The following is a 27,645-nucleotide window of genomic DNA, read 5'->3' as shown; positions in this document are numbered from 1 at the left end:
CTGCATTACCAAGTTATCTTAACTTATTAACTCAGTATGTCTGGTCTTTGTATTCTTTGTTTTGCAGGTACTATGTCATTTGTTATTGAGCGCTTCTGTTTTCTGTATACTACTGTAAATGTCTTGTATGGCTCTGCAGACCTTTTGTGGCGCCATATTAAAAAAAAACCTTATTACCTGTTCATATGCCCCTTACTTCCACAAACACTGTATTATTACTATAATCTTGCACCACTAAAATTTTAATAAATTAAAAATGCCAATACTTATATGAGAGTGTGTAGACAGGTCGGTGTTACACGTGAAATAAATACTGACCAAAAGGTGTTCACACAATGTGATGACTGTGCAGTCGGGGGGATGACGTGTACCAGCAGGAAGCTGCATGGTGGAAGGAGAGCGGCCATACAAGCTGTGATCACAACAATGCACTGCGAGGAAACGAGCGCCCTGATGGAAGTGCTGCCGCGGGACTCGGGCTCTCTATTCTCGGACACATACACGGAGGAGAACCGCTACGAGTTCTGCGGGCAGGAGCTGCGCATCACTCAGCATTATGGCGCCAGTCTCGGGGTAGCAGCCCAGGTGTGGGACGCTGTAAGTACGGGGACATGGTTAGTGCAGCGCAGGGTTTATATATATGTCCTCTCATATGTGAGCTCTGTACGGCCGGTGTCTCGCTGCACACAGCTGGCGCCGAGAGTGATGGAGCTGGTATTATACGGTGCTCCAGCTGCAGAACAACGTGGCACTGTGTGATCCTGTACACATTCCCCGTCAGGCAATCTGCTTCCAGGGCTGTGCTTTACTCCAACATGTGCTTATGGTCTGCAACAATAACAGATCGATTAATCGTGCAGCAATGTGCATAGCACAAATCACTAGTGTGTTATAAAACAGATTACACTCATCTGGTATTGTCACTGTGCTGTGTAAACATGAAACGTCTCACTCTGTAACAGTTTTAGGGACTTGACCTACAAGAAGATACAAACAGCTACAAATTGCTGCCGAAGCAGTGAAAACACTGAGGTTACATAGGAAGTGCAAAATGGCTGGCATTTCTCACAGAGTATTGATACTAGGTAAATGGATGGAGAGGGTGCGTAGTTAAGGACATCCTTGCTGAATGGAAGGGCCCATGGCCATTTTCACTCCACCGAAGGGCCTGCGTTTTGCACTGGCTGGACCTCTACTTTCATCATCATCATTTATTTATATAGTGCCAACATATTCCGTAGTGCTTTACAATTGGGGACAAACATAGTAAACTAATAAACAAACTGGTTTAAAACAGACAAAGAGGTGAGAAGGCCCTGCTCACACGCTTACAGTCTATGAGACAATGGGAGTTTGACACATGAGGCTAAGGCTAAGTCTACATTTTGCATTTCAGCCCAGCCAGGCTGCAAAGGTAAAAGTGACTCATAGGCTAAATGATCCTGTCACGCAACAATGTTGGTCAGGGGGTAGTTGTCTTGTGTGAAATTGTGTAACGGGTGGTAATAGGGTAAGGTTGTGAGGTTAAGAGGGTGGTTGAGGAATATTATAAGCTTGTCTGAAGAGGTAGGTTTTCAAAGAATGCTTGAAAGTTTGTAGTTTTGGGTATCATCCGCATAAAGATGATACTGAAATCCAAAGGAACTTATTAGATTTCCAAGAGAAGCGGTATAGATAGAGAACAGCAGAGGACCTAGCACTGAGCCTTGCGGTACTCCAACTGACTTTAAGGGACATTGGTACCTTCATGTTGCACTTTGAAAATGTAGATTTTGTAGACACATGCAATTAAAAGCTTCACACACAAAATAAAAATAGTTCTGATGTCCAGTTGTCCATCACTTTTTAACTTGCAGGTCAAACCCTTTTGGCTGCCGGCCTGCTCTTCTCTACCATTGTAACACATTTTCCTATCGCTTATTACCTTGTACACAAGCAGCAAGAAGAGCCAGGTCTATACCAGGCTGGGATCACAATGCAGCTGCCTGGTGTCACTTATTGGTTGTGTGAGCGCTCCAATGAGGAGAACATTTATTACAAGTCAAGAGGGTGGTTGGAAATGAACAAAGGAGAGAGGGAGGCTGGTGAAAGAGAAATTAATTAGAGGGATGTGTGGTAGGGGAAATGGGTGACATTTTATATGTCGTGTATACAGTTAATGTCAGAAGTTATTATTATCGTTTATATAGCGGCACAAGGCTTCCGCAGCACCATACGGCGGGTGTAAAACAAGACCGATTCTATAACATGATAAATGTAACATGGCAATATATGGAATGACACATTGTAAATGTAGCATGACCTAATATAAATATGACGTGACACAGTTGTCAAGACCTAGTAAAACATGATGCGTACCATAAACAATAATGTAGGCAGAACAGATTGCTGACTTTAAGAAGCGAGTGTGGAATGTCATTGGGGCACATGGATGTGAGGAGAAGGAGGGTCATTAGCATGTTTAATGTTCAATATTAGTTGCTATCAGTTAAGCTGATGAGGCTTAATCGATTTTCGCTAAATTTAGTATAAACCAAGCAGTATTTTAAGAGGAAAAACAATATACAATTCTTCTACTAACATATAAGGCTATCAACAAAATTGCACCGACATACTTTCCTCACTTGTCTCGAAATATCTCCCAACTCGACACCTCCGTTCTGCACAAGATCTACGTCTCTCTTCCACTCTCATCACATCCTCCCACTCTTGGTTACAGGACTTTTTTCGGGCTGCACCCACTTTGGAATTCCCTCCCTCGCACAGTAAGACTTTCCTCTAGTCTTCAAACCTTCAAGCGTTTACTGAAAACCCACCTCTTCAGACAAGGTTATAATATTCCTCAACCACCATCTTAATCTTCCTAGGTTACCCTATTACCATCCTCTACACTGCTAACACAAGACAACAACCCTCTGACCAACATTGCCACACACACAGCCCACTCAATACATTTACCTTTGCGTTCTAGCTGGTCCATTGTGCAATATGATGTAGCACATGCCCTTGTGTTTCTAACTCCCATTGTCCTATAGATTGTAAGCTTGCGAGCGGAGTTCTCTTACCTCTCTGTCTGTATGTATTAGCCAGTATTGTCTTATCAATGTTTGTTCCCAATTGCAAAGCGCTACGGAATTTGCTGGCGCTATATAAATAAATGATGATGATGATGTATATAATTGGGTACATATTTGCAGCGGTTTTTAGCTGTGATTTCACCTATGTGACCTGGGGCAATCTATTATGGCTCTTTTGCTGATGTGAAACTAAAAGTTTTGAGTTTGGCAAGGATTGTTATATTTGCATACTGGGAATTATACTTGCACAATAGCTAGAGAGCCACAGCCTGAATACATTTCTAATGCTGTATGTGTGGGCAGACTGAACATTCCTATTCAATCCATTTCAAACTCGCAAGTATATCCTATTTAGATTGGGGGGGGGTGTGTGTGTGTGTGTGTGTGTGTGCGCGCGCATCATGCAACTAAAACATTGTTTACAAATTAAATTTTGAGTAAAATTCATAATTGCTTGTAGGCTTTTTAAGTCTGCTGTACTATGTCAACTCTTTTTACCAACCTGCTCCTAGAGGAAGGGTACTTACTGCACATGTATTTACAAAGCTTGGCTATATATTAGATGAAATGTAGTTTTATTTTATACTAATGAAATAATTGTTACTTTGTGCAGTATGTCAATGCTATTGTTCATCCTTCCCCCTAACTTTTCAGCATAGCTGGGATCTTTACTATATGAAACCTTCAACAACAACATAACCATTCAGTGTTGCACTTTGTTACTTAGTATTTATCAGGGAAAATTATTGTGATGGCGTCATCTTGAGTTTAAAGTATAATTCACCCCAAAAATGTACATTCAGTTTTGAATTTAATATCTTAAGTGAAACCGAGTCCCCTGGGGTCCAGTGTTCAGGCTCTTGCGGTTTCCCAAAAGTCTTGCACCAGCCCAGTACTGCTCTCCTCACTCCTGTTGTTGGTGGGCAATTTGCTGTCTGTCTGTGAAAAAAAGACTAGGCCGGTAGGAGGAAGCACAATCTACTGACACTTGCTACATATTAGCAGGAAGTGCTCTTCTGAATGAGGCTGTTAACAAATCACTGGTAAAATAATCCATGAAAAAATGTAAAATTCCAGCATTCTCTCTTTATTGTAAGGATACCATCAGTCCAGCCTGTGTCTGTCAAGGGACCTATACCTATAGATACATTCAACACTATTTTCACTTTCTGTCCAGGCCACATTACTCACACCCTCCCTAATCCTAACTATCCTTTAATCTCAAATTCACTGTGGGCTTCAATTAGTTTTTGTAACCAACCAACCTGTGTACTTTTCTGTTCCAGGCTTTACATTTGTGTGAATATTTTGAAGAACAGAAGCTGAATTTCAAAGGAAAGAAAATTATCGAGTTAGGAGCTGGAACTGGCATAGTAGGAATTCTGGTATCTTTACTGGGTATGTTCCAAAGCCTAGGTACACACTACAGGAAGATTCTAACGATTAGCGATTTACCAATGACGGGAGAAAAAAAAGTCCAGATTAGCATGTCTATTCATTTGTACACACTATACATGATTTACCTTAATATCTCTGCTCTTCATCTTGTCCAAGAGCAGTGTAGTCATTTAGAGAATAAGCAACATGTTCAAGTAACTTGTGACTTTATGAAATGGAGAATATTATTTATTCTTGTTATTATTCCATGTGTATCCCCTTTGTTTTCATTTCTGTTGAACACGTTTTTATTTCGAATAGAGCTCCATTTAGATACTAATTAGTTTGGGCAGCTGTTAGGATAGATTTTATAAATGTTAACCTAACGAAGACGGTTATATACAAGGCTGTCAGTAGGTATCCTCTCACAGTAATATAACAAAGAAGATTTAATTCGAAACTGACAGCTAATTATCTCTCACAGTAGTATAGGAGCTACTATCCCCGTTCAATTCATAATACTATATTCCCAGCTGTTCCCACAATAGGGTCGTTTATTAACCGTTAATTCAGAAGTCAGTTAGTGTAGTTACATTAGGAACAAGTTGGTGCACCCCTACAATGCGGCTTTGACCACGAAGTTAAAGTAGTCAGACAAATGACAGGTGTTTGCTAATCATCTACTATAATGTTTTAATTACCTCGAGGTTGTTCATAGCAAGCCAATATTAATGTCAGAAGAGCAATCACAGTAATGATACATTGAATGGAGATTCATATTGCTTATTATATATCTCACTCACTGCTCTCTGTTAGAGCATGCTGTTTGTGTTGGCTAGGGATTTACGTAGAGACGCTAAAAGTAACAATCCCAGAAAATGTCTGGGGATGGCAGTCGTGTGCTGGGGGACATTAGCAGTGTCCTGGGGATGGCACTTTTTGCAACCTGCTTCCTATTGCAGAGAACACTGACTACAAGTGCAGTCATGGGGGACACAGACACCTCATCTTCACCGCAGGAACCCTGTGACAGGTGACGTCGGCTGAATAGTCGTTACAATTCTGCAGAATGCATAAACACTGCAAAAATGGAACGACATTGTTCAGTCGTTGAACAAGATTTTCAGTTCAGTTTGTAAATCTTGATCAATGATTTCATGTGCTTTGGAACGATAATCGTTCATTGTTGCAGGGTACAAACTACTGTGATATCTGGCCAACCAGTCATTTATTGTCTGATTGGCCCAATAATCATCTGAAAGCACAATAGTGTACCCAACCTAAGGTAGTAGGCAGTGGCTCTCCCTTCACAAAACAATGGCAATCAGTGTTGACACTTGTATAATGTCATCCCATAATTAAGAACCTGTATTTTAACTTAATCTCTGATATTGACCATGTCTCACTTTAGATGCAGTCACCTTTTGAATTAAACCGACCATGACCTTCAGATACTGGACAAAAAAGAAATATGAGTGACGCCAAGCATGTTGAAAAGCTAGGGCTTCCACAGAGGTGGGGCTCACAATAAAATTAAGCAAATAACATGCCAGCATAGTCAGAGCCATGTTTAAAAATGCTGGACTTTCATTTAGCTTCTAAATTGCGTTGGCCAGACACCTGTTCCTTCTGATAGATCCTGAAACGGATGTTGTTCGGGATTGATGGTATTGGGCAAATACCCCGAGACAGTCAAGCCTGTCTGTCTGATGAGTAAAAACATGTGGTTTTTGTCGTCGTCCCCTCAGATTTGGCAATTAACCTTCTACACAGTGAGTGTAAACATAGTCACATGACCTCTAATGGTGGCCACACAAGATGGCGCAATAACGCTGTATGTGTGGCCTCAAAATGAGTACATATGATTATAATATGGTTCCACAGGTTCTGTAGTGCCTGATACATGACATACAGTAAGCATAATAACAGATACAGGGAACAGTTGAGTAAAATAATAAATGTATAGATGCACTTGCCAGATATGACAAGGGACATAGAAGGTAGACGGATAATGGACAGACATGAGAAGCCTGTCTGAGAGAGCGTGCACTCCATGGGGGGAAGGATAGTATTATCAAGCGGGACAGTTTAGTTTGGAGTATGGACTGGGTGATGGGGTGATGTGGAGAGACATGGAAAGCAAATAGTAGGCCACTTGCAGGGCTGCTGGAAGCAGGCGTAGGCCTAGATGTAAGCCGTTTGGTAAATGTGATTATATGTTGAGTGCTAATAGCCCTCTGCGTGTGGTGATCTGTCAGCCAGAAGCAATCCAGCTCACTTATGTTCTGTTATTGGTGGGTCCTTGGTGTATACCTGTCCCACTGCCCCCTGCATATGAAAGGGAACATAAACACTGCTCTAAATGTTTGTATCTAATCACTTGCATCACATATCTTTACATAGTCTGAGTCTGTTTTACAAAGCAAAGACATTTTATGGAAAAAGTTTCTCAGTGAGCACTGGAACCACTTATCGTCTTGATCTAACGCTCTACAGCATTATAAAACCAGCCTGGTACAACCATTTTACACATAATGAGTCTGAGTGCTGTGTTTTCGCTTTAGAACCTGCCAGTGGGTGGATAACAATTTTAAGTGACACTTAGCTAAAGGTACAGCTGTCTTCAATTTCCATTTCCTCAGTTCCACTTGAAGCTTGAGCAGACCTGTTTCTGTTTGATACTAATAATGGGACCATTAGTATTATCAGTCTGTTTTAACGAAGATTCTCCCAAGTAATGTCTGGTTTATCACTCTAAACAGAGTAGAATTTAAGTAAAATAAAGACATTACATATGTACACATACACGTTACACCTACATAATGTTACTTTTATATGAGAAAGTGTTACTAGGAAGTCAATTGGCGATATCTCACATTTGACAAGAACTAATTCCACCAATGTCATGTTTGTGCTTTAAGAAGAGCTGTCTGTTGCAATATGGTAACTGAAGCTGTTACATTGTTTTTATTTTTATAAAATTATATATTATTATTTATTATACTTTACATATAGACACATCCCAGTCAGGAGTTATTTTCTAAACTAAAAGGTTGTAAAATGTTGTTATTTGCGATACCTGATTTTGCTTAGTGTATACGTAAACAAAGTGTCTATGATGTGATCTTCATATCTAGGTACCGCTGTGTAACATTGGGCAGGGCATGTATTAGTATATTGGTACATAGAAGTTAATTTTTCAAATTGCATTTGATCAATTTGAATCCATCGGTTCACCATCATTATTTTTTACATGGTTAAATAATAACTGGAGAAATAAAGATAGTGTACATTTATAGACGAGAGAGACAGCTGCTTAATTTATATGTAAAACTGAATCGTTAATATATTGCATAGTGACAAGTGTATTTTTAAGCAGGACAATATACAGGCTTCCAGTTGAGGAGATGGGGTGGAAGTAGTAAAACAACAAGAATGGTGCCTGGATGTAATTAACCAGTTTTTTTGTATCCCTTATAGGTGGCCATGTGACTCTGACAGATCTTCCACAAATACTTCCACAGATTAAGAAAAATGTGTCTGCCAATGTTCCGTCTGATCATCTGCTTAACGTTTCTGCATTGTCTTGGGGACTGGACCAAGAGCTCTTTCCTCAAGACTACGACTTTGTTGTTGGAGCTGATATTGTGTATTTAAAGGAGACCTACGATCTTCTGCTCCACACATTGCAGCACCTCTGTGGCCCTCGCACCACCATATTCCTGTCTTCTAAAATGAGGCAGGAGCACGGCACATTGGACTTCTTCCAGGATATCCTCCCCCAACATTTTAATCTGGAACTTGTTAAGAGAAATGTGGAGAAAGACCTAAACCTCTACAGAGTTACTTGCTTTCAAAACTGAAACGAAAGGACCAATCTTGGTTGTTAAATTACAGAATCTCCGATCACATTCCATAAACTGACCAACAATGTGAACTGTTCTGCAGCTTTAATACTTGGTTTCAGCTTTTTGCAGTCATTAATGCTGCAGTTTTTTGTAAGCTGTCTTAAGATCTTTTTCAAGATATTGGTTCAGTCCAAGAAAATATCTGCTCCTACTGTGTGTAGAGGTCTGTGTCTAATGGAAAACCATAAGTCACAGGCTAAAAACTAATGAAAGGAGTGACAACAGTGCCACCTACCAGTAAAAAATCATACTGCACTATATACTGAAGAAGATATGTAGATATTGTTCTCATGAAATAAGTTTGTTTTATACAATGTATTCAAAAAAAGTTCTCTTTTTTTAAATTTAATTATTTTATAACAAACCCTTGTTATTAATATAGCACCAAAACTTGTTAAAGTTATAAATAATTGTTTTAGTGTTTAGCTTTGCATGAAAGCTTGTCAAACATTCCGTGGAAGAGTTTGTTTTAAAGGAACTCGATATACACTTGCTGTATATTTTAATAGTTTTAGAAGCATTTTTTAACAAATCTGAATATAAATTTTATTACTACACACAAGCATTCTGAGTCAGAATTATGGGTAGAATTTTATTAATAATGATAATAAAGCTACAAGCAACTTAGATGTGCTTGGGATGCGTCATATACAGTCATCGTCTGTTCACATAGAGTTCTATTTGACAGTTAACGAGCGCAGATGATAAGAAATAAAGCAAAGATTGTTCTACAAGGAAAATAATTACAGCAAGATAAATGCTCTAGCAAATACTTGTTTGTACTTACTTGTATATTCATATGTTATCATGTTTTGTTAATGAATGTGGTTAATTAATGTGCCCTTAATTTTCTTCCCTTCCCTTGTAACTAAAAATGCAAATATGATGCCTTTTTATTGATCATTAACTACTACAATTTGATGAAGGTTTCACATTGGTATTTAGCTGTTGGCTGTATGGTATTTTTTACCACTAGAATGTTGAGCAAAGAACGAACTAACGGGATTGTTCACCCAAAGCTGGATTTCACATATTTTTAAACATTTTGAGTTTTTGTTTTAGTGACTTTTTAATGTTACTATTCTTTCTTTACCAGTTTAGCAATGATTGAAATTGCCATATTCCTGCTTATTAAGTGCACGCAGCTCAGTTACTATACTTTGTGAGCAGTGAATGTGGGTTGTTAGCGAATATTTGAAGCTTGCAGGTAGAAGTCAATTTTAAAAAGTTTTTCTTTTTAAAAATATATAAATATAGGGAATGAATAACATCCTTTTAAACTTTTAAATGTTTTTTTAAAAAAGTTCAACTTTGTTATTGGAAAACAACTGTCATTTGGTTCAGGGGAGAACTAGTTTGAACCAAACGCTGTACACTTTTTTGTCGGATTATGTAGTGGAGATTTATGGAGCTGACTAGTACATATGTTTTCACTACAACTGATGCTAGTCATGTTGAAACCATCCACTAAAAAGTTACTGAAGCACATTTTTCCAAAGAAACTTTTAGTTGCCAGCTTGCATTGAATAATATTAATCGCTCCAAAATCTAAAAAAAATAAATAAATCAAAGAAGTTGAAGGTACTTGTTAATTATACAGGCACCAGTGTCACTTCCATGCAGACAGCTGTCCCCTGTACATCTTCTGGGGCAGTAAACAGGCCAATCTCTGTACCTGTACAAGCCACTCTCTGTGTGGTTAATCTGAGCGATCTCAGCAGTAGCTACAACTACTAGGGAAAGCTCATCCACTGAGTCAAATGGTGCCTGTGTAATTAACAAGTATTTATTTTTCTCCCATTAATATTGAGACCATTGATATGTATTTTGCTTATGAGCAAGTTGTGTAAACTGCTTTCGGACTTATTCACATGCGAGAAGTTGCAAAATACAAAAGTTGTGTGTTGCATCATGACTAGAAGTCACGGAGCATGAATGCAATCAATGCCGATGTAGACTTCCCACTTCTCTAGAAATCTGAGCATAAATACTGTAGTATTTCCTTTTAAAACCCAGCCTGCAAGAAAGTGGTTCTATGAGGCTAATGAGATGTAGAAGACGATCTGTTGTTATAAGAGTATGTTTTTTGTAATAAGTGAGTGACAATATTCTAGAACAGTTATTTTGAGCAAAACACCACATGGATTTGGCTTCAATAATTTTACTACAGCTAAATTTCTAAAGAAAAATAAGCATTTATATTTGTTTCTACTCAAGTAGTGAGAGACTGCAACCAAATAATATTGTGATTTTTTTTTTTTTTTTTTTTTATCACAATAAATAGCTTTGCAATTGTTTGCAACAAGACCAACGTATTTTTCTGATATTTGGAAATGTACATATGTTAACATTTTTTTAATTGAAATTAAATACATATTTGGTCAGTTTTGTGTTTTCTTCGCTCTTTAATAAAAAAAAACCATGGGCTACAATATCCGGATTAAGACTTGTGTGAGTGTGTGTGAATGTCTTCTCTAGAATCGGAAAACAACTTGTATGCATGAACTTTCATAGTTATATTAACTGCCACAGAAATACCAATGTGTTTTGCATGCTGATCCTGGGCATGTACACTGCAAAAGCAGCTACACAAACACATAAAATAGCTCTGCATATCCTAGTGCACCATGTCTAAAGCAACAAAAGAAGTGAAATACATTATATTGATTTGTAAAGTTATTGGCTGTATTTCAACTTTGTGGTATGGTGTGCTATTTGTATAAATATTAGACCATAAACTGATTCTGCTTTCAAGTGCAACATGTAGAAACAGCCCTGAATATCTATAAAGCCACAGACATCACACAGTAATTTTTCTGATGGAAGGTTAGTTGTGTGGTTGAGTACACTCAAAACACAGTTCTTATCATTTTAACTGGAAAGAGTGAGATGTAAAATTAGTAGAAGCATACATTTTTGCTTGTGTTACAAGTATATACAGAGACATATGGACACACATTTGCACAGAATGAAACAGACAATTAATTGCCAAGGCCGGTCAAGATCTAGGCTAGCCAAGTGCCAGAATCAATGTTTATTTTTACCACACTCTTATTTGGCCAAATTGGATGATGTCTAACTATTTCTCTCTGGTTGTGCGGCCAGATCACTCCATTGCGCACGTGTGTGTGTGTGTGTGTGTGTATTAGGGAATTTAGTCTATGCTCCAATGGGGCAGGGACTGATGTGAGTGAGTTCTCTGTACAGCGCTGCAGAATTAGTGGTGCTATATAAATAGTTGATGATTGCAGCTAGTTAGAGTGGTCAGAAGTTGACCACTCACACAAGCCAATAGCTGTCATCTTCTGACCAATTTTCTGCCGAACTCAATAAAGATCTCGTCAATTGTGCCTGTAATAGGTTGTGATACTGCCACACTTTTGGCTATCGTAAGACATTCCATTGTTTATTACACTCCATTTTCTACTATACAGTTCTGAGCTGGGTATTGGAAATCTATATACTGAGCAGCTGAACCCTGGGGGCTGTATATTGGGTACTGATAGATGGAGCATGACATAAGTAGCACAGCGTCTTCATTTTGTTAGTAACTTTTCACAGAGCAGTAAATGTTGGCACAGAATATGAGCATGTTCTGTCAGAGTGCAATATAATATAGTCCCACAACTTCATTGTTCTAGTTCAGGCAGACTGTGCTGTAGGTCCAGTATGAGTAGCTGCTGCATGTGAGACACTGAGGCCCTACACACTACTATTACTCAAAGCGCACAAATGATCACACAAATGTAAGTTAGACTAGTCTTACCAGTGTAACAGGGTGCTGTGATAATATAGGCCAGCGGTTCCCAAATTGTGAGCCGTGGCTCCCAGGGGTGCTGACAGCTGCGGGAGAGAGGAGGATGCTGGGTCCCCGGCGCCATGCGGAGTGGTAATTCTTTTTTTTTTTTTTTCTTCTTTGGCTGCCCGCGGCAGAGGGGCCAGCTTGACAAGGGGCAGAGGAGGCAGCATGAGAAGTGGCAGAGGGGGCAGTGTGATTTCCTCCCACGCTCCAAAAACATACTGGTAGGTTAATTGGTTGCTATCAAATTGACCCTATTCTGTGTGTGTGTGTGTGTTAGGGAAATTAGACTGTAAGCTCCAATTGGACAGGGACTTATGTAAGTGCGGTGCTATATAAATAGATGATGATGATAGTTTACACTCCTCCCACAGCCCTAGCTTGATGGACAGATGACACTCCCACCCTCCTTTAAAAGGGGGGTCATTGCAGGGGCTCTATTTGATTGCAGACACAACCTGTCAGGCGGCTGCTTGCTGTGGGAAAGATGTTTTTTTAAACCACTTCAAAATATGTAAGTTAAATCAGAGTCTTTACTATAATTTTGGCACATATGTCCTCCACCTGTATTTCTCTAACTTGGGTGAACTACTGTACAAATGTGTAACTCTGCATCCTTTCTCTGCAAATTGCCAGCTACATACCTGTCTCCTCTTTTAGAAGCCTGTGGAAACGCCTCCCTTTGTCACATATCCCTCCCCATAGTGTCACCAAGCAGGGGGCTGCAGACTTCGCAAGGAGCGCAAAGTTCCGTGACAATGCATTTGCAAAAACCCTCGTCTATGTTCCACTGTAAATGTGAAAGGCTGCAGTGGCAAGAACCAGAGGGTCACTTTGGCATTTACCTCTCGATTGTTCTGCATCCACTGCCTTTTTTTTTTGATCCGTTATCAAAGAGAATTCTCTGCCCAAAAGGTGCTAACGCAGAGCTTCTGTGGCCCATTTTGTGGCAAGGCACTCCTTTTCCACGGTTGCATATTTTTGTTCCCTTGGAAGTAACTTCCGACTTAGGTACAGGACAGGATTTTCTATGCCATCCTTCTCCTGCAATAAGACTGCACCTAAGTCGAACCCGGAGGCATCGATCTGAAGGAAGAACCTCTGGGTAAAGTCAGGAGCTTGTAGAACTGTAGAGGAACAAAGGGCTAAGCAAAGATCTGAGCAAGTAGCTGTCACGAGCTAGGCACCGCCGCGACCCTCTTGCCTGTGTCCCGGCCGTCGCTATGACGACCGGGACGTCACTTCTGGGGGTTGTCCCGGCCATTGCCTAGGCAACGGTCGGAACGCTGTTATAGATAGCGCCGCGTCCTGGCATTAGGTCCAGCCGGGGGCGTGCGCAATATGGCCAGCTGGTCTTTTTAATACAGCCACCTGTGGCTGATAGCGCTGCCCTGCTCCTATTGGCTAGTAGTGGTATTTAAGGCAGGGAGGGCTTAGCCTCCCTGCCGGTTATAGTTCAGTTGTTCCTGTGCCTTAGCCTGCTCCTCTGCCTTCTTGGTGATTAACCTTTGGATTTGACTACCCGTGTATGACCCTTTGCCTGCTTCTGGATTCTGAGCCCTTGCCTGTGACATTGACCTATTGCCTGTTTCCTGATTCTGAACCCTTGCCTGTGACCTTTGACATATTGCCTGTACCCGGATTCTGAACCATTGCCTGTGATCCTGATCCATTGCCTGCCCCTAGATTCCGAACCATTGCCTGTGACCCTGACCATGCCGATACCTGACACCTCCTCTGGTGCTCCGTCCAGTCTGCAGATCGCTGTTCCGCCGCTGTTCTGTGTGTCATCTCCTGTACCTGTACCTGTACGTAGCTGTGTGAGTATAAACCTATACTACTTTGAGTTTATGACCTGGGAGCATCTGAGTACCTGTGAGCATAACCAGTCTCTACGGGAAAGGCGGCTGCTAAAGGTGAAGAGCTCTTCTACCTGTTCTATAGGTTTATGCTGCATTGGTTGTCGTAACAGTAGCCTTAGGCTAATTTATCTGGATAACTTTTCTTTAACATGTCTGTGAGTAGAGCAGCTCTAGTGGTGAAATGGCTCACAAAACACCTGTAGTAACCTACTAAGCCTAGGAAGGTTCTAAACTCTGGTCTTGGCCAGTTTTTGACTGCTTCCACCTTGTCTAGTTGGGGTTTTAATTGCCCTTGCCTGACAATGTACCCCAAGTATTTGGCTTCTCTCATAGCTATAGCACACTTCTGGATTAGCTATTAATCCTGCAGACCTCAATAAAGCTAAAAATGCCTTGACTTTGGCTAGATGTAACTTCTAGTCTGGCATATAGATCACTATGTCATCTAAATAAGCGGTTGTATAAGATGTGTGGGGTTGTAGCAATTTATTCAATGCCCTTTGGAAGGTGGCAGGTGCCCCATGTAACCCAAAGGGTAGGACTTTATATTGGAGACCATCAGGGTCGGAAAATGCGGTCTTTGGCTTGGCTGAGGAAGTAGGGGGAACTTGCCAATACCCCTTGTTTAAGCCAAGAGTACAAAAAAGAAGAAAGAACTGCACCAGGTATTGTATGGGATTCTCCCTGATTTAATGTCTATTCATATTAAATGTTCAGGACATTGTTAAATAATTTAATAAGCCTGAAGGGTACACCCAGACACTACAAAGGGATATGTACACAAAGCTAGATCTATATTAGGGAATTTAGACTGTAAGCTCCAATGGGGCAGGGACTGATGTGAGTGAGTTCTCTGTACAGCGCTGTGGAATTAGTGGCGCTATATAAATAGATGATGATGATGATGATGATGAAAAAAAGCAGTGTATATATGGGGCAATCCTGGTTGAACTTTCGTACAAAATAAATTAAGAACATAATATTTATTAGGTATACATTAAAAACCTCAGGGTAATCTAATTCCCAGAAAGCAGTGAAAGATGAGTAAAAATTAAAATGTGAAAAAATTGACATAGAATGCTAATTAAATCTGCAATTGTCTGTGCTACCACTTTAATAAATGTATTAATGCAAAAAATTATGTTTAATCACTTTTCCGCTTATTAAAGAAAATATTAGAGTTTCCACAAATACAAGGGCCACTAATATAAGACTGGTTTAATATCGGCACCAGTTCCAAATAGTGCTAGTCAGTATATTCCTCCAATAATAAAGATCATTGGTATGGACTAACTATAAAGAAAACAATGGCACAGCTGTTAAAGATATGCTAATTTGTGAACGCAGGGATATCTATATGGGTAACCTTGCAGCCAGCATAGAGGTGTATTATAATATCCCACCTCTTGATATCTCCAAAATAAGAGAATAAAGGCTAAATACCAATGATCAAAGGTATATGTGAAATTTCCTACCTATGATAAGTCTGGGGATGATCATAGGATAAGCCTATATAGAAGTCAGTAGTCTAATTCCTACCCATGAATTTTCTAGTAGGTGATTGGTTACTCCATTTATACACTTCTTTTTTTCTTTTTTTAAGTCAAGAGTAGTCAGATAATTAATACCAGATAGATTTTCTACTAGGACATCCACACATGGCATCTGTAGGACATCGCACTGGGATTCGCTGTTTAGTCGCCTAAATTCATTGCAGAACGTAATACTCCCATTGGGCTTTGGGACAAGCACAATGGAGCTGTTCCACTCAGTAGTGGATACCTCAATCACGTCCAGCTGGATCATCTTCTCAATCCCCTTTCTCACACTAGCTTGTCTGGTTTCTGGAATGCGGTATGGCTTCACGGAATATGCCCAGGAATGGGAGAAAAGAAATCCCTGTTCTGGCGTATCATTTTCTCAGTCTGCAGTTTTTGCCTAGCGAACTCTATAAGAACTTTAGACTTCTCCAAGACAGTACTCACAACCCGAGGACTTGTGTCCTCATCGTACCAAGTTTAAGGAAATTGATAATGTATATTTGATCCTCCCTTCTCCACAATTGATGGACCCTGTAATTGATAGGGTCGCACAGCCTCTAGTACTTCATACGGACCTCGCCAGTGGGTGAAAAGTTTGCTTTCCTGGGTTGGGACCAGGACTAAAGCACTTTTATCATAACTTCTCTTTTTCCATTTCTGAGCCTCTTTTACTTGTTGTACAATGGGCCCTATCTTTCCTAGCCTCTCATACATTTGGGACACAAACTGTACCAGATTTGGCTCTTTGGGGACTTGCTGCTCCCAGCCCTTAAAGGGACTAAACCCTATTGAGTCTTGAGGTTCCTCAGAGATGTCAAACATAAAATATGGGATGAGTGTTCCAATATTTTTTCCTGGGCCACAGCTTTCCTTAACATGCGCTTTAAAGGCTTGGTGGAGCGCTTTAACCGCATTTCGTGGATGGTACACAGAAGTGTAAAAAGCTGTCACCCTAACAAATGGCAGTTCTTCATCAGCTTGGACATGAACGGAGTGCCCTGGTCCATGAGAATGTCCTTGGGAATTCCAAGCATTTAAACATCAATACAAGCTACTTAGCTATGGTGCTGGACATTATGTTCCGTAGGGAAATTGCCTCTGGATATCGGATTGCATAGTCAAGCACCATTTTAATACATTGGTGCCCAAAAGCGTATTTATCCAGTGGTGCCACAAGGTCCATATCTATACATTCAAAGGGGACTTGTACTATTGGTATTCGTATAAGAGTTGCCCTATACATGGGTTTGGGACAGGTTCTCTGACAATAGAGGCAATATCTTTTCACTGCCATGTGCACACAATGGGCCAGTAAAACCTGAGCAGAACTCCTTCCTGCTTTTATCTTCCCCCATGTGACCCCACAGACATGTGTATGTACTGCTTCTAACACTAGGGGTACAGAAAACTGAGGAACTATTAACTGTTCTACCTTTTCTCCCTGTAATATACCAACTCTATATAAAAAATTGTTTTTTAACAATAAAATATGATTTACCTTCTGCAGGCTGGGCGGCTTTCGCTACACCATTCACCTCAGTTACACTCTCAAATGCATGTTCTAACATCGCATCACTAAGCCGGTCATGTGCAAAGTCCTGCAAAGGAAACAAAATTGGTATTGTGGACAGTCCGTATCCTCACCGGCAGATGGGGAAGGCTCAACAGCAACGTCACCAGCCAACGCTGCTTTGGGGTGTCCATGTTCCTGCAGGTGGATTCTTTTGTGGAAGTCCTTCCGTGACACCCAGGACAGCATTCCAGTTTGGCCATTTCCAAAGATTGAGGTCCAGATGTTGTGGTTTCTCAGGCAGATCCTTTAAGACCAGGCTACCGACCATTGTATCAGTTGCCCGCATGTCCGGACGAACTTGCTCACCGATGAACTCTTTAAACTGTGGGAAGTCTCGCCCCAGAATAAGTGGATACAGCAGTTTAGGCGCAATGGCAGCCACAACTATAAATGTTTGGTTTTTAAGTGTGACTGGCAGAAGTGTTCTCTCATATTCCTCAGTTGTCCCATGTATGCATAGGACCTTCACCTTGGGCAACAGAGTAGTTATGGTTTCGGGCAAGGCAGAGCTGGAAACCAATGTAAGCTCACTTTCTGAGTGAACCAGAGCTAGTACAGGATTTTGGTTGATTAGCACAGTCACCCGGTACAAACAAGGACTTCCTGATGTGGGACTCACAGTGTAACAGATGGGATAAGCAAACCCAACATGCACAACAGAACAGTCCATGGGTTTCAGTAGTTTAGGACACGTGGCCCGGAAGTGGCCTGGCTCACAAACATTCAATACACTTCAGACTAGACAGCCTTGTAACCAACCCTCTGTCGGTACAAGTTTTATCATTTGGCCCTGTAGCAAGGATTGTTAAACCTGGCTTTTGGTGTGGCATCGGCTTTGGCACGAACGCAGGTGCTTTGGTCATTTGCTGTAAAGCTCAAAACCTCTCTACCACTGTGGAAAGGTCTTCATAAGTCTGTGGGTCTGATTGCAGCACCCATCTTTGCAGACCACGGTTTTGCCCCCGGATCTATTGACAAAACTTCAATAATCCAAGTAGGCGAATTCTCCTCTGGCTGCAGACATTTTTTAAAAACATTTTGAAAGCTCAGCCAATTGCGCTCTAATCAGTTTGTGTTTGTCATAACGCCACTTGTGATAGCAATAGGCTCGGCCTGGCCCTAAACTTTAATGTGAGTCAATATCTCAGACTTTAAGCACGCATAATCAGAGGCCTGGTCCTCATCTAGATCAATATAAGCTCACTAAACTTCACTAGTTAAATTTACCGCCATCCTCTTAGCCCAAAATTCAGGCGGCCAATTTGCCCTTTTTGCAGCTCTCTCAAAGAACACTAGGGGTAAATGTATGAACCTCCGGATTCTTCAACTCCGGCGAGTTCAACGTCTTCAGCGCTTAAATTTAAAGCGGCGCTGCCTTGTAAAGGGAATCCGGAGGTTCATACATTTACCCCTAGATATACTTCTGTCTTCAGCTTGTGACATTTTCTGCAGAACGGGACCAGGTGATACATGTCTGTTATGCCTCACCTGGACTAACTTTTCCCTTAATAGCCTGATGTATTCCTCCTGTGCCTTCGCAACTCATAGCACTTGAGATTGCTGACCAGCAGCCAGATTCACGAGGGTTCTCAAAACTTCCTCCATGTTAATGTCCACGTGGATTGGATAGCGGAAACAATGTTCACAGAATTTTATTTGGAAGGCTCATAAATTTACAATAAGTGGTGAATTGCATAGAAACAGAATACGAAAAACAAAGAGAGGGAAAGGCTTGAACTTTTACAGAAAATGAATTAAGCATCAGCAGTTAACCAATCACATATTTAAATTACTCCTCGATATAATTATTACAAAGACTTTCTCAATGGTTTCTCAGAAATTCTTTGTAGTGTGCAATAATTGTGGTAGGTTGCTGGCTCAGACTCGCTACATAAATGGAAATGTACCTATATCAATTGACTTTAATTGCTTTAATGGAAGGAATTTGTACAGTACTATAATAATCTGTATAATTGGGTGTGTGAAGTTTTGTTCATATTGGTCCTTTTTACCCTTTGATAATGTATATAGTCTATTTTATCTTGGACAAAGGAATATTGGATTTATTTTTGTTGCAATTTATAATAAAAACATCAACTCTTGAAAAACTGCAGCTACTTATTCAAAATGCTCAAAATGCTATCTGTGCCCACTTTGCCACCTGATTGCATGCCCAAAACAGCGTTGGGCCAGGCAAAAGACAGGTGTTTTCTATGTAACGGACCACCCTGTGTTGATTCCCACTGTCAAATTGGTGGCCCAACGGAATTTAACCCTTGCAAATCTGCAGCTTCAAAATGATAAAATATGGTGACTTTGCCCACTTTGCCCCCTGATTTCATGCCCATAACCTTGTTGGATCAGGCGAAAAACTACTGCATTTTGTATAAGGGACCCCCATTAGAGTTAATTTGATGTCAAATCAGTGATCCAAATTGATTTAATCATTTACAAATAAGCTTTTCTGAATAAGAAATTGGAGCATGAATAAGAAGTGAATAAGAAGCTAACTTCAGCCTTGTAACTATGGAAACCGAATGCAGCATCCAAACCAAAATGCCGTCATCTCAATGGACCAACCAGAGACAATACAAAACTGTCCAGGCGTTCGGGAACTACATGTCTTAGTGTAACTGGCTGACTGACTATGTATCGTAGCGCTAACATCAGTCTCCCAGCATTTTACCATTACGCCGCCTGGCCTCCCCAACATGGCCGTGCATGTTGTCCCTCTAGTGTTCGTGGGTAATGGAAGGAAGATGTGTGACGTCATCTCCCCGCGCCCTGTCATTCATGTGTGAAAGGAAGGTTTACCGTGAAAGGAATGGCTGCTCTGTCAGGAGTCCTGCGCTTCAAGGTGAGACATGTGACAGTAACAAGTGTGTAGTGGGTGCGCTCTCTGATTTACATGCCTGGGCTTCTATTCAACAGCAATGTGTGATCATGTGTATGTTTATCTCCGCCTGGAGCACTCAGTACACACATTGTTAACAGGTCTATACTGCCTGCAATATGGACATGTTATTATAATGCTGATCAGTTCACTGATTATTGTTGTCTTTCTGTCCTTGGCAGCTTCTTTCCTGGCAGCAAACTGGGTTATTCCACTCAAGTGTCCGGCTACTAGCAGCAGACAAGGACCTTCTAGTTAAACTGAGAAAGAAAACGGGCTACTCGTTTATTAATTGTAAGAAAGCTCTTGAAAAGTTCAACAACGATCCAAAGCAGGTAATGGATGAATGTGTTCTCAGAATGCAGCTCAGATATTCACTGTGCTACATACCACAACCTGTCATGAGTGAGGGGCTTAGTGACATTCAGGAATAAAAACTCATCTGCGTAGATGTAAACTGCTGATGTTAATCTTGGCATTCTAAGAGGTGCTCGTAATTATTTTGAATTAACATCAATAATGTGTGATTATGGGACTAATGAGGAAGCAATTAAAAATTAATAAAATCTTGTCTTTGAGGGAAAATATGCTGTATGACCTGTGTTATGAGCAATGAGCCAAAGATAGTGACCACACAATCACAAGCTGTAAAAAAATAAACAAATACAGAAGCCTAGCACCATTATCAGAGCCGGCCCTCATTTACAAAGACAAGAATATGCCAGGGCAATTGACCTCAATAGTAACCCTGGGAGAGCCCCTGTCTCAGAGCCAGCCACCACTAGGGTATACACTTGACAGCTGGCAATGGAGCATTTACATTGGCTTAAATAAACTCTTCCATTCTGAAATTACTTTGTTGGCCTCTCCTGGAGGCTAATAGTACTTGCAGAATTTTGACAGTTCATGGAAACTTATTTATATAATCTTTCTTCGTCTATTTGTTATTGCTTGGCAACGTAGATATGAAAACATGTACTATACATATAAGAAAAATAACTCCATTACTATGGAACAAAAGGGCAGGGAAAGGAACAAAAAACTTTGAGGTGCTAAATATTTTTAACATAAGTAATTTGAAGACATTGCTGCTCATTGGTATATTGCTTTGTCTCCCATTTATTTTTTCTAACACTAATTCTTGCTAATTTACTTTTATTTCTTTATAAAGGCAGAGACTTGGTTAAATCAGCAGGCCCAAAAAGAAGGATGGAGCAAAGCATCTAAGTTACAAGGAAGAAAGACTGCAGAGGGTCTTGTTGGTCTGCTGCATGAAGGCAACACTGCAGTGATGGTGGAAGTGAGTACATGACACCATGTCTGAGCTTCACTGTACATTATTGGGCATTGCAGGTGATGTGTTTGTATTAGGGCTATTGGTATGTTCTCCACTTAAAGCAAACAAATATACAAAACAATAACCATCTGCAGTCTGTGGGTTCTCGCCAACACCTCAACCAGTCCATGTCTGGTAACTATTGAGGAGAAACTCGCCCCTCTAATTTCAGTTTACACTGCGGTTTGGCGTCCAATCATACTGTTTGCACCTTTACCTGTGTTATCCAATCTTTGTACAGATTAGTTTAAATTGCAGCTAGCTGTGCCGGCTTCTGCAGTAAGAGACGACTGTGAGGGAAGAGAGATGCAGGAAATGTATTATTCCTTCTCTGTAGTTCTCTCTTAGTAATATTTTTGTTTTAGCTGATGAAGTCCTTCTAAATATACCAGTAGTGGGCATAATTAAAATACCTGGGTAACGGGCAAGACCTATAGCAAAAGCTAGGGCTTCCACACAGATTGTGTGTTAATTAAGCAAATAACATTCCAGCATGGTCAGGTTCATGTATACAAATGCTGGACTGTTCTGGTTGCTAAAGTTATTACCTTAAGTAAATGTCTACATGGAACTCCAAGGGAAAAACGTTAAAGGGCAACTGTGGATTGTGATATCCATGCATTAATTCAAAGTACAAGTCAAACAATGGCACATCTGCATTTTTATTAAGGAAGCATGACACTGATGTAGTCCAAGGGTCATGGCTTTCTCATTCGCCAGGTCTGAACCAATCAAGCAATTTATTGCTTCTTCTGGAACAGCGTCTGAGACCGTGTTTTCCACCACTAAAAACCAGACATCAGTTGAATGACTTTCTTATTGAAGAAAGGTCCTTCATCTTTCCTGCACAATTCCGGGCATACATGCCACAGTACATACCAGTCATTCTTACTACATATAGTGGCTAATTGCCCTATTAACTGATTGTATTGGCGTTTCCATTTTTTTGTCTAGGTCGGTCATTAATTTAATCCACATTGTTTCTTAATTTACAGTGTCTGCAAAGTTGCTTATAGGTCAATATTTCCATTTTAAAGTCCATAAGGTTTTTTTCCTGAATGTGTATGCTCATTGATAGTCTAAAAACCCTGATTGGCATTGCATTACCTCTGTTACAATTTCACAGAGAGTTACACATTAAATGCATTGATTGGAAGCCATTTATGAGGTGATATTTGGGTTACCTCCTCATCAAAAACTGCTTCTGTATTTTAAATTTCTTGGAACTTGGTGATATATAAATCATGGAGACCTAGTTAAAGGGCGGTTGTAGTGTACCACCTTATTGCTACCATTTGCAAGTAATGGTTGTTTTGTCCATGTATCCAGGTAACTGAATTTAGTAAAAATTAGATCTATGTACACATCACCATGTGATCATAAAACTCAAATAAAGCCAGTAGCTACCGACCCTTCAAGAGTTCTAAATGTCTTTACTGACCCATCAGCTCCAGCCTCTGTGCTCAGAAATAAGGTTGAGGAATAAGAAGATGACCTGATATTTAGTTATATAGTAGTAGCATCTCTATCAATTTTAAAACCTCTGGTTATTATATGGTCTGCTCTGGCTGGAGATCTTGACAAAGCAGATGAATAATCTGTCAACGTTATAAACCTTGTTCTTTATAGGTTCCGTACTAAGCACTAAGACACTTATTAGTTTCAACATACAACTAAATGAAACATTGAACATCTTTTTAGGTGAACTGTGAGTCAGACTTTGTTGCCAGGAATGTGAAGTTTCAGCAGCTGGTTCAGCAGGTGGCTTTCTCTACACTGAGGTATTCCCGGAGGGCGGAGCAGAACCTGTCTTCTTACGTTAAGGTGAGCATTGGAAAACAATGGTGGGTATCCTGTAAGAGCTCATCCGGACTAGCGCTGTTTCTCATTTCCCTCTATTGTATTCCAAATAGAACAACACAGAAGGAAACTGCAGGTAAAATACTGCAGGCATAGTCATCTTGTATGTATGTGCTCAAAACATTTGTTTTTCACATGGGCAAGTATGGGAAATGTGTCACAGTCAAAATCAAAGGAAATGGTTCACATACTTTCTGCTTTTGTTGTCATTTGTCATTGCTGCACACAGGTATCGGTCTAGGGAATAATACGTGATTTATTTATTTGGGTTGTCTATCAAGGCTTATGTGGAGTAACTGTTTTTGAGTCCACTTGAATGTGGCAGTCATGTCTTGGTTTTTTCTACTTTCTGCCATTATTTGACCTTCAGGGTAATTTGCTGTTGGTTGAAAAATAAGGTTCCCATTCATAGCTCTGTATGAAGATGTCCAATAGGCGAAAATACTGAACGGCTCTCTACATTGCATTTGCACATTTTGCAACTAAAGCTGTTTATCCAGCACTCACATTGTCCGTCATTGTTGTGCAATGTTACCATTTCTTGCAATAAACTTACTCAACATCTCCAAATCTGAACTCATCATCTTTCCTCCTGACAATGTTGCTGTCCCTCCCAATAACTCCCTTTTGGTTGACAACATAACTCTTTCCTGTTACCCAAGCTTGCTGTCTTGGAATCAACCTTGACTCTGCCCTCAGCTTTACCCCTCATATTCAATCCCTCACCAAATCCTGCCACTTCTTCCTCTGTAACATCACAAAAATCCATCCCTTCCTCTCTCAGTAAGCAACCAAAATCCTGGTCCATTCACTCATCATTTCTTGTCTCGACTATTGCAACTGCCTTCTCACTGGCCTTCCTGACCTTCAGTCCATCCAGAATGCTGTGGCTATGCTCTTCCACTACTCCTCTGTGCACATCCCTTCATTGGCTCCCTGTCCGTTTCAGAATTCAGTTCAAGCTCACTACCCTCAGTGACATAGCCCTTACTAACACTTCTCTCGCTTCCATCTCTGACCTTGTCTTGAGGTACATACCTACCTGGCCACTCTGCTCTGTCTCTGACCTCTGCCTCAACTCGCCTCCAAGACTTCTGCCATGCTGCCCCCAATCTTTGGAACTCCCTACCCGCCTCACTGGACTCTCCCCCCCAACCTTCAGTTCTTCAAACACTCACTCACAACCTTTTCGAGCTTGCCTATCCTACCACCTCCTGACCATCTTATCCTTAACCTCCTCTTCCTTCGCCTGCCATCTCCATTTTCTTCCAGTTGGTCCTACTGTCTCTCACCACCCCTCCATTGGAATGTAAGCTCTCATGGGCAGGGTCCTCTCAACCTAATGTCCAATGTCTGTCTTCTGTATGATTCTCTCATACATCCTGTCATGTATTTTGCTGCACCCTGTGCGAGTCCCTATAGCATCATTCACACTTATCTGTGCTACTTATGTGTATTACTCTATTTGTTACTTGCATCTGTATCCGGATTTACAAAATCTGTGGTGCCTTCTAAATAAATAATAACTATTCAACTTCATAAAACGGGATAGGTGGGAAGTCCATTAGATGGTGGGAGCTTTATGTTTTTGTCCCAAGATATAATTATAATAGCATTAAACACTGGGGGAAATTTAATTACTGCCCTGCTAATAGCAGAATGAATATGAATCTCCTACTAACAGTTTTTCATATTCAGACATATCGGTATTTAAGTGCAGTTGTTTACCAAATATAAATACTGGGATTTTTCACACTCTGTTGCTCTCCTGAACGATACATCTCCTTATGGACCTCCAGTTGGCAGTTCCTGGAAAATACACCACACCGGGATGCCTCAAGACCAGGAATTACGTCTACCGATTCAAGCCCCATCTTGGGATTGCAGCAGTTGCCACATGTGGAGTAGTGGACTTTTCCTGGAATAAGTTGCCGTCATATATTCCAGATGAAGAAAAACCCTGGTATACAGGCCTTTTCGTAACCTGAAAATAGGACATGGGTCGGTGGAGGCCTGCTCAGAGACGTCCTGGCATGGTGTCTGTTCTAGGAACCACTGATCAGAGGACTTCAAGGAGTTGTACATTTCGTCCCCAGTAGTAGATATCTGCCTTTTTTTATTTATTTTTATTTACAATTTTATACAGTTTTTATCCACTTTACAATACATTTTAAAAATATTATATTACACTATGCAGAGGCCCCTCTTCATTTTATTTATGCACACCTTTGTTTTTATTTTCAGAAACACCAAGTTATCCACCTCCCACACATTGTAACCCAGTGATAGGCAAACTGATACACTTCATGGGCCACATTGGCGGCCCTCTAACCTTCAAAAGGCCTTAATCTCAGTAATTAGATAAGTTAAAACAATATATTTTATCAAAGAAAGAGACACCTATTTGTAATGATATATATCGAAAGGCATTTTAATGAAGTGTTACAGCTACAGTATAACAAACAAATCTGACAATAAAGTAGGAAGGAGATGCGGTGAGGGCTAGTCCCTAGGGCCACCTGTAGCCCATCACTGTTCTAACATAGAAACATAGAACTTGACAGCAGATAAAAACCACTTGGACCATCTTGTCTGTCGATTTTTTTTTTTTTTTTTTTTTTTTTTTTTTTAATTTTTTTTTTATAAAAGCTATAGTAACCTTAAACCTTATTTGATAGTTCTTTGTAAGGATGTCCTTATGTCTATCCCAAGCATGTTTAAATTGCTCTACTGTATTAGCCTCTACCACCTCTGATGGGAGCTATTCCACTAACCCATCCTAGCCCACCACTGCTTCGGAGGTCTGGCACCTACTGTACATTGGTAGCTGTTTGGAACTGATTTACTTGACCCTCTGTTTGCTATGGCGCTAATGCTGCCATTTTTTTCTCAGTTCCTCACTTATTTGCATAGTATGAGATGTTGAAGTACCACAATGTGAATGCCCAAAGGAAATAAAGTCCCAGCGCCACTGGACACAGAAGGTCATATGAGTGGTAGCAACAGCTAGCTACCTATGCACCGTGTTCAGATGATGGGATCCTTAAGAAACTATGCCTGTGCATCCTATCAATACTCATTAAACTGTATTATTCTTAACTAAATAAGTCAGTCATGTGTTTTTTCACTACTGTGCAGAAGGTTGTCATGCTAGGAGGCGTATACATCTCACTCTGGCATATGCATGTCTCGCTGTGCAGAAATTCACTATGTGAACTGTTGGATTCATACTAAGGGGCACGGCCATGAAGGCACAGCAGCTCAAAGCACTAAGTATGTTGTTTTTGACCTGTATCAGATCCCCATCAGGACACTGCCCATAAAGTGTGATACGGCTTCAGCTGTCTGTAATGAGGTGTGAGGGTGATGCTTTACTCTTACCATCTGCTGAAACGGAATGCCAGGTTAACAGTGAACTTTGTATTTTGAACATCTTTGTGTCCTAGTGGTCCTAAGTCTGTGTATCTGTAGTTTTTATAAGGGTTTTTTTTCTTTATGTTGTAAGCTATATAAAAGTGTGCTGGGGAATTTTTTCTATGTTTTCACTCCTTTATGTAAAAGATACAAAGCTTTTCCGTTATGCTGTTTCTACACTGATTTGTGTTATTTAATATTAAAGGGTATCCTGGCTGGTGAGGAGATTTTACAGATGAAGATAGATGAGTCCTTGCTTAAAGACACTCTTGCACTGACCATTGGTATGTATAATGTTGTAATATTCTACATCCTTTTACTTCAGATCTGTAATACAGCTCACGTGTGTTGTGTATTGTTACACAATGTATACACTGTCATTCTCAGTATCTTTGTCTGTTTCTCATTCTCTTTTCTGCGTTACCTGTTATTACAATCTGTTTCCTTCTCTGTTTTGAAGGAAAGCTTGGAGAAAACATGTTACTGCGGAGGGCTGCATGGGTGACTGTCCCTTCTGGCATGTTTATCGGTTCATACGTGCATGGCACCCTACCTGCAGATTTGCCATCCTTGGCTAACATGTCATTTGGCAAATACGGGTCGTTGGTTGTATGCAACATTACCGATGCAAGTAACAAAAGCAACATATCTGAACTTGGTCGTAGACTGGGCCAGCACTTGGTAGGCATGAGCCCCTCGTCAGTGGGGTCTCTAGAAGATGAGTCTGCAGGGGAGACAGAGACCAGAATGTTGGCCCAACCGTTTCTGCTGGAGCCCAGTCTTACTGTAGGACAGTATCTGCAGCCACATGGAGTACAAGTGCTGGACTTTGTGCGCTTTGAATGTGGAGAGGAATCACAGTCTATGGAAGCCAGTCAATCGTAAAATAGGTTATAACAAACCGTTCCCTGCTGGGAAATTTGAACAATACAAGATTATTATTATTTTTTTCTGCCAACTGATAAATAAATGGAATGTTAAACCTGCCAATATTGTTACAGTGTT

The 27,645-nt window shown here is 40.5% G+C and overlaps 2 protein-coding genes across 2 annotated transcripts; both read left to right on the top strand.

The window, feature by feature from the left end:
- Window positions 1-357: 357 nt before the first annotated feature.
- Window positions 358-10,691, top strand: EEF1AKMT3 (EEF1A lysine methyltransferase 3). Its single transcript, XM_075199330.1, has 3 exons — window positions 358-597; window positions 4,364-4,475; window positions 7,935-10,691. The coding sequence occupies exons 1-3, from the start codon at window positions 361-363 to the stop codon at window positions 8,315-8,317; spliced, it is 732 nt and encodes a 243-aa protein (XP_075055431.1). The 5' UTR covers window positions 358-360; the 3' UTR covers window positions 8,318-10,691.
- A 9,180-nt stretch (window positions 10,692-19,871) lies between these two features.
- Window positions 19,872-27,630, top strand: TSFM (Ts translation elongation factor, mitochondrial). Its single transcript, XM_075199329.1, has 6 exons — window positions 19,872-19,994; window positions 20,213-20,365; window positions 21,202-21,330; window positions 23,068-23,190; window positions 26,846-26,924; window positions 27,101-27,630. Exons 1-6 carry the CDS (start codon window positions 19,962-19,964, stop codon window positions 27,523-27,525), a joined length of 942 nt encoding a protein of 313 aa, XP_075055430.1. The 5' UTR covers window positions 19,872-19,961; the 3' UTR covers window positions 27,526-27,630.
- Window positions 27,631-27,645: the final 15 nt, after the last annotated feature.

The sequence above is a fragment of the Mixophyes fleayi genome, chromosome 2 (genome assembly GCF_038048845.1).
Source record: "Mixophyes fleayi isolate aMixFle1 chromosome 2, aMixFle1.hap1, whole genome shotgun sequence".
NCBI lineage: Eukaryota > Metazoa > Chordata > Amphibia > Anura > Limnodynastidae > Mixophyes > Mixophyes fleayi.
Note: the sequence above shows the minus strand (reverse complement) of the source record. Positions and strands in the feature narration are given on the sequence as shown.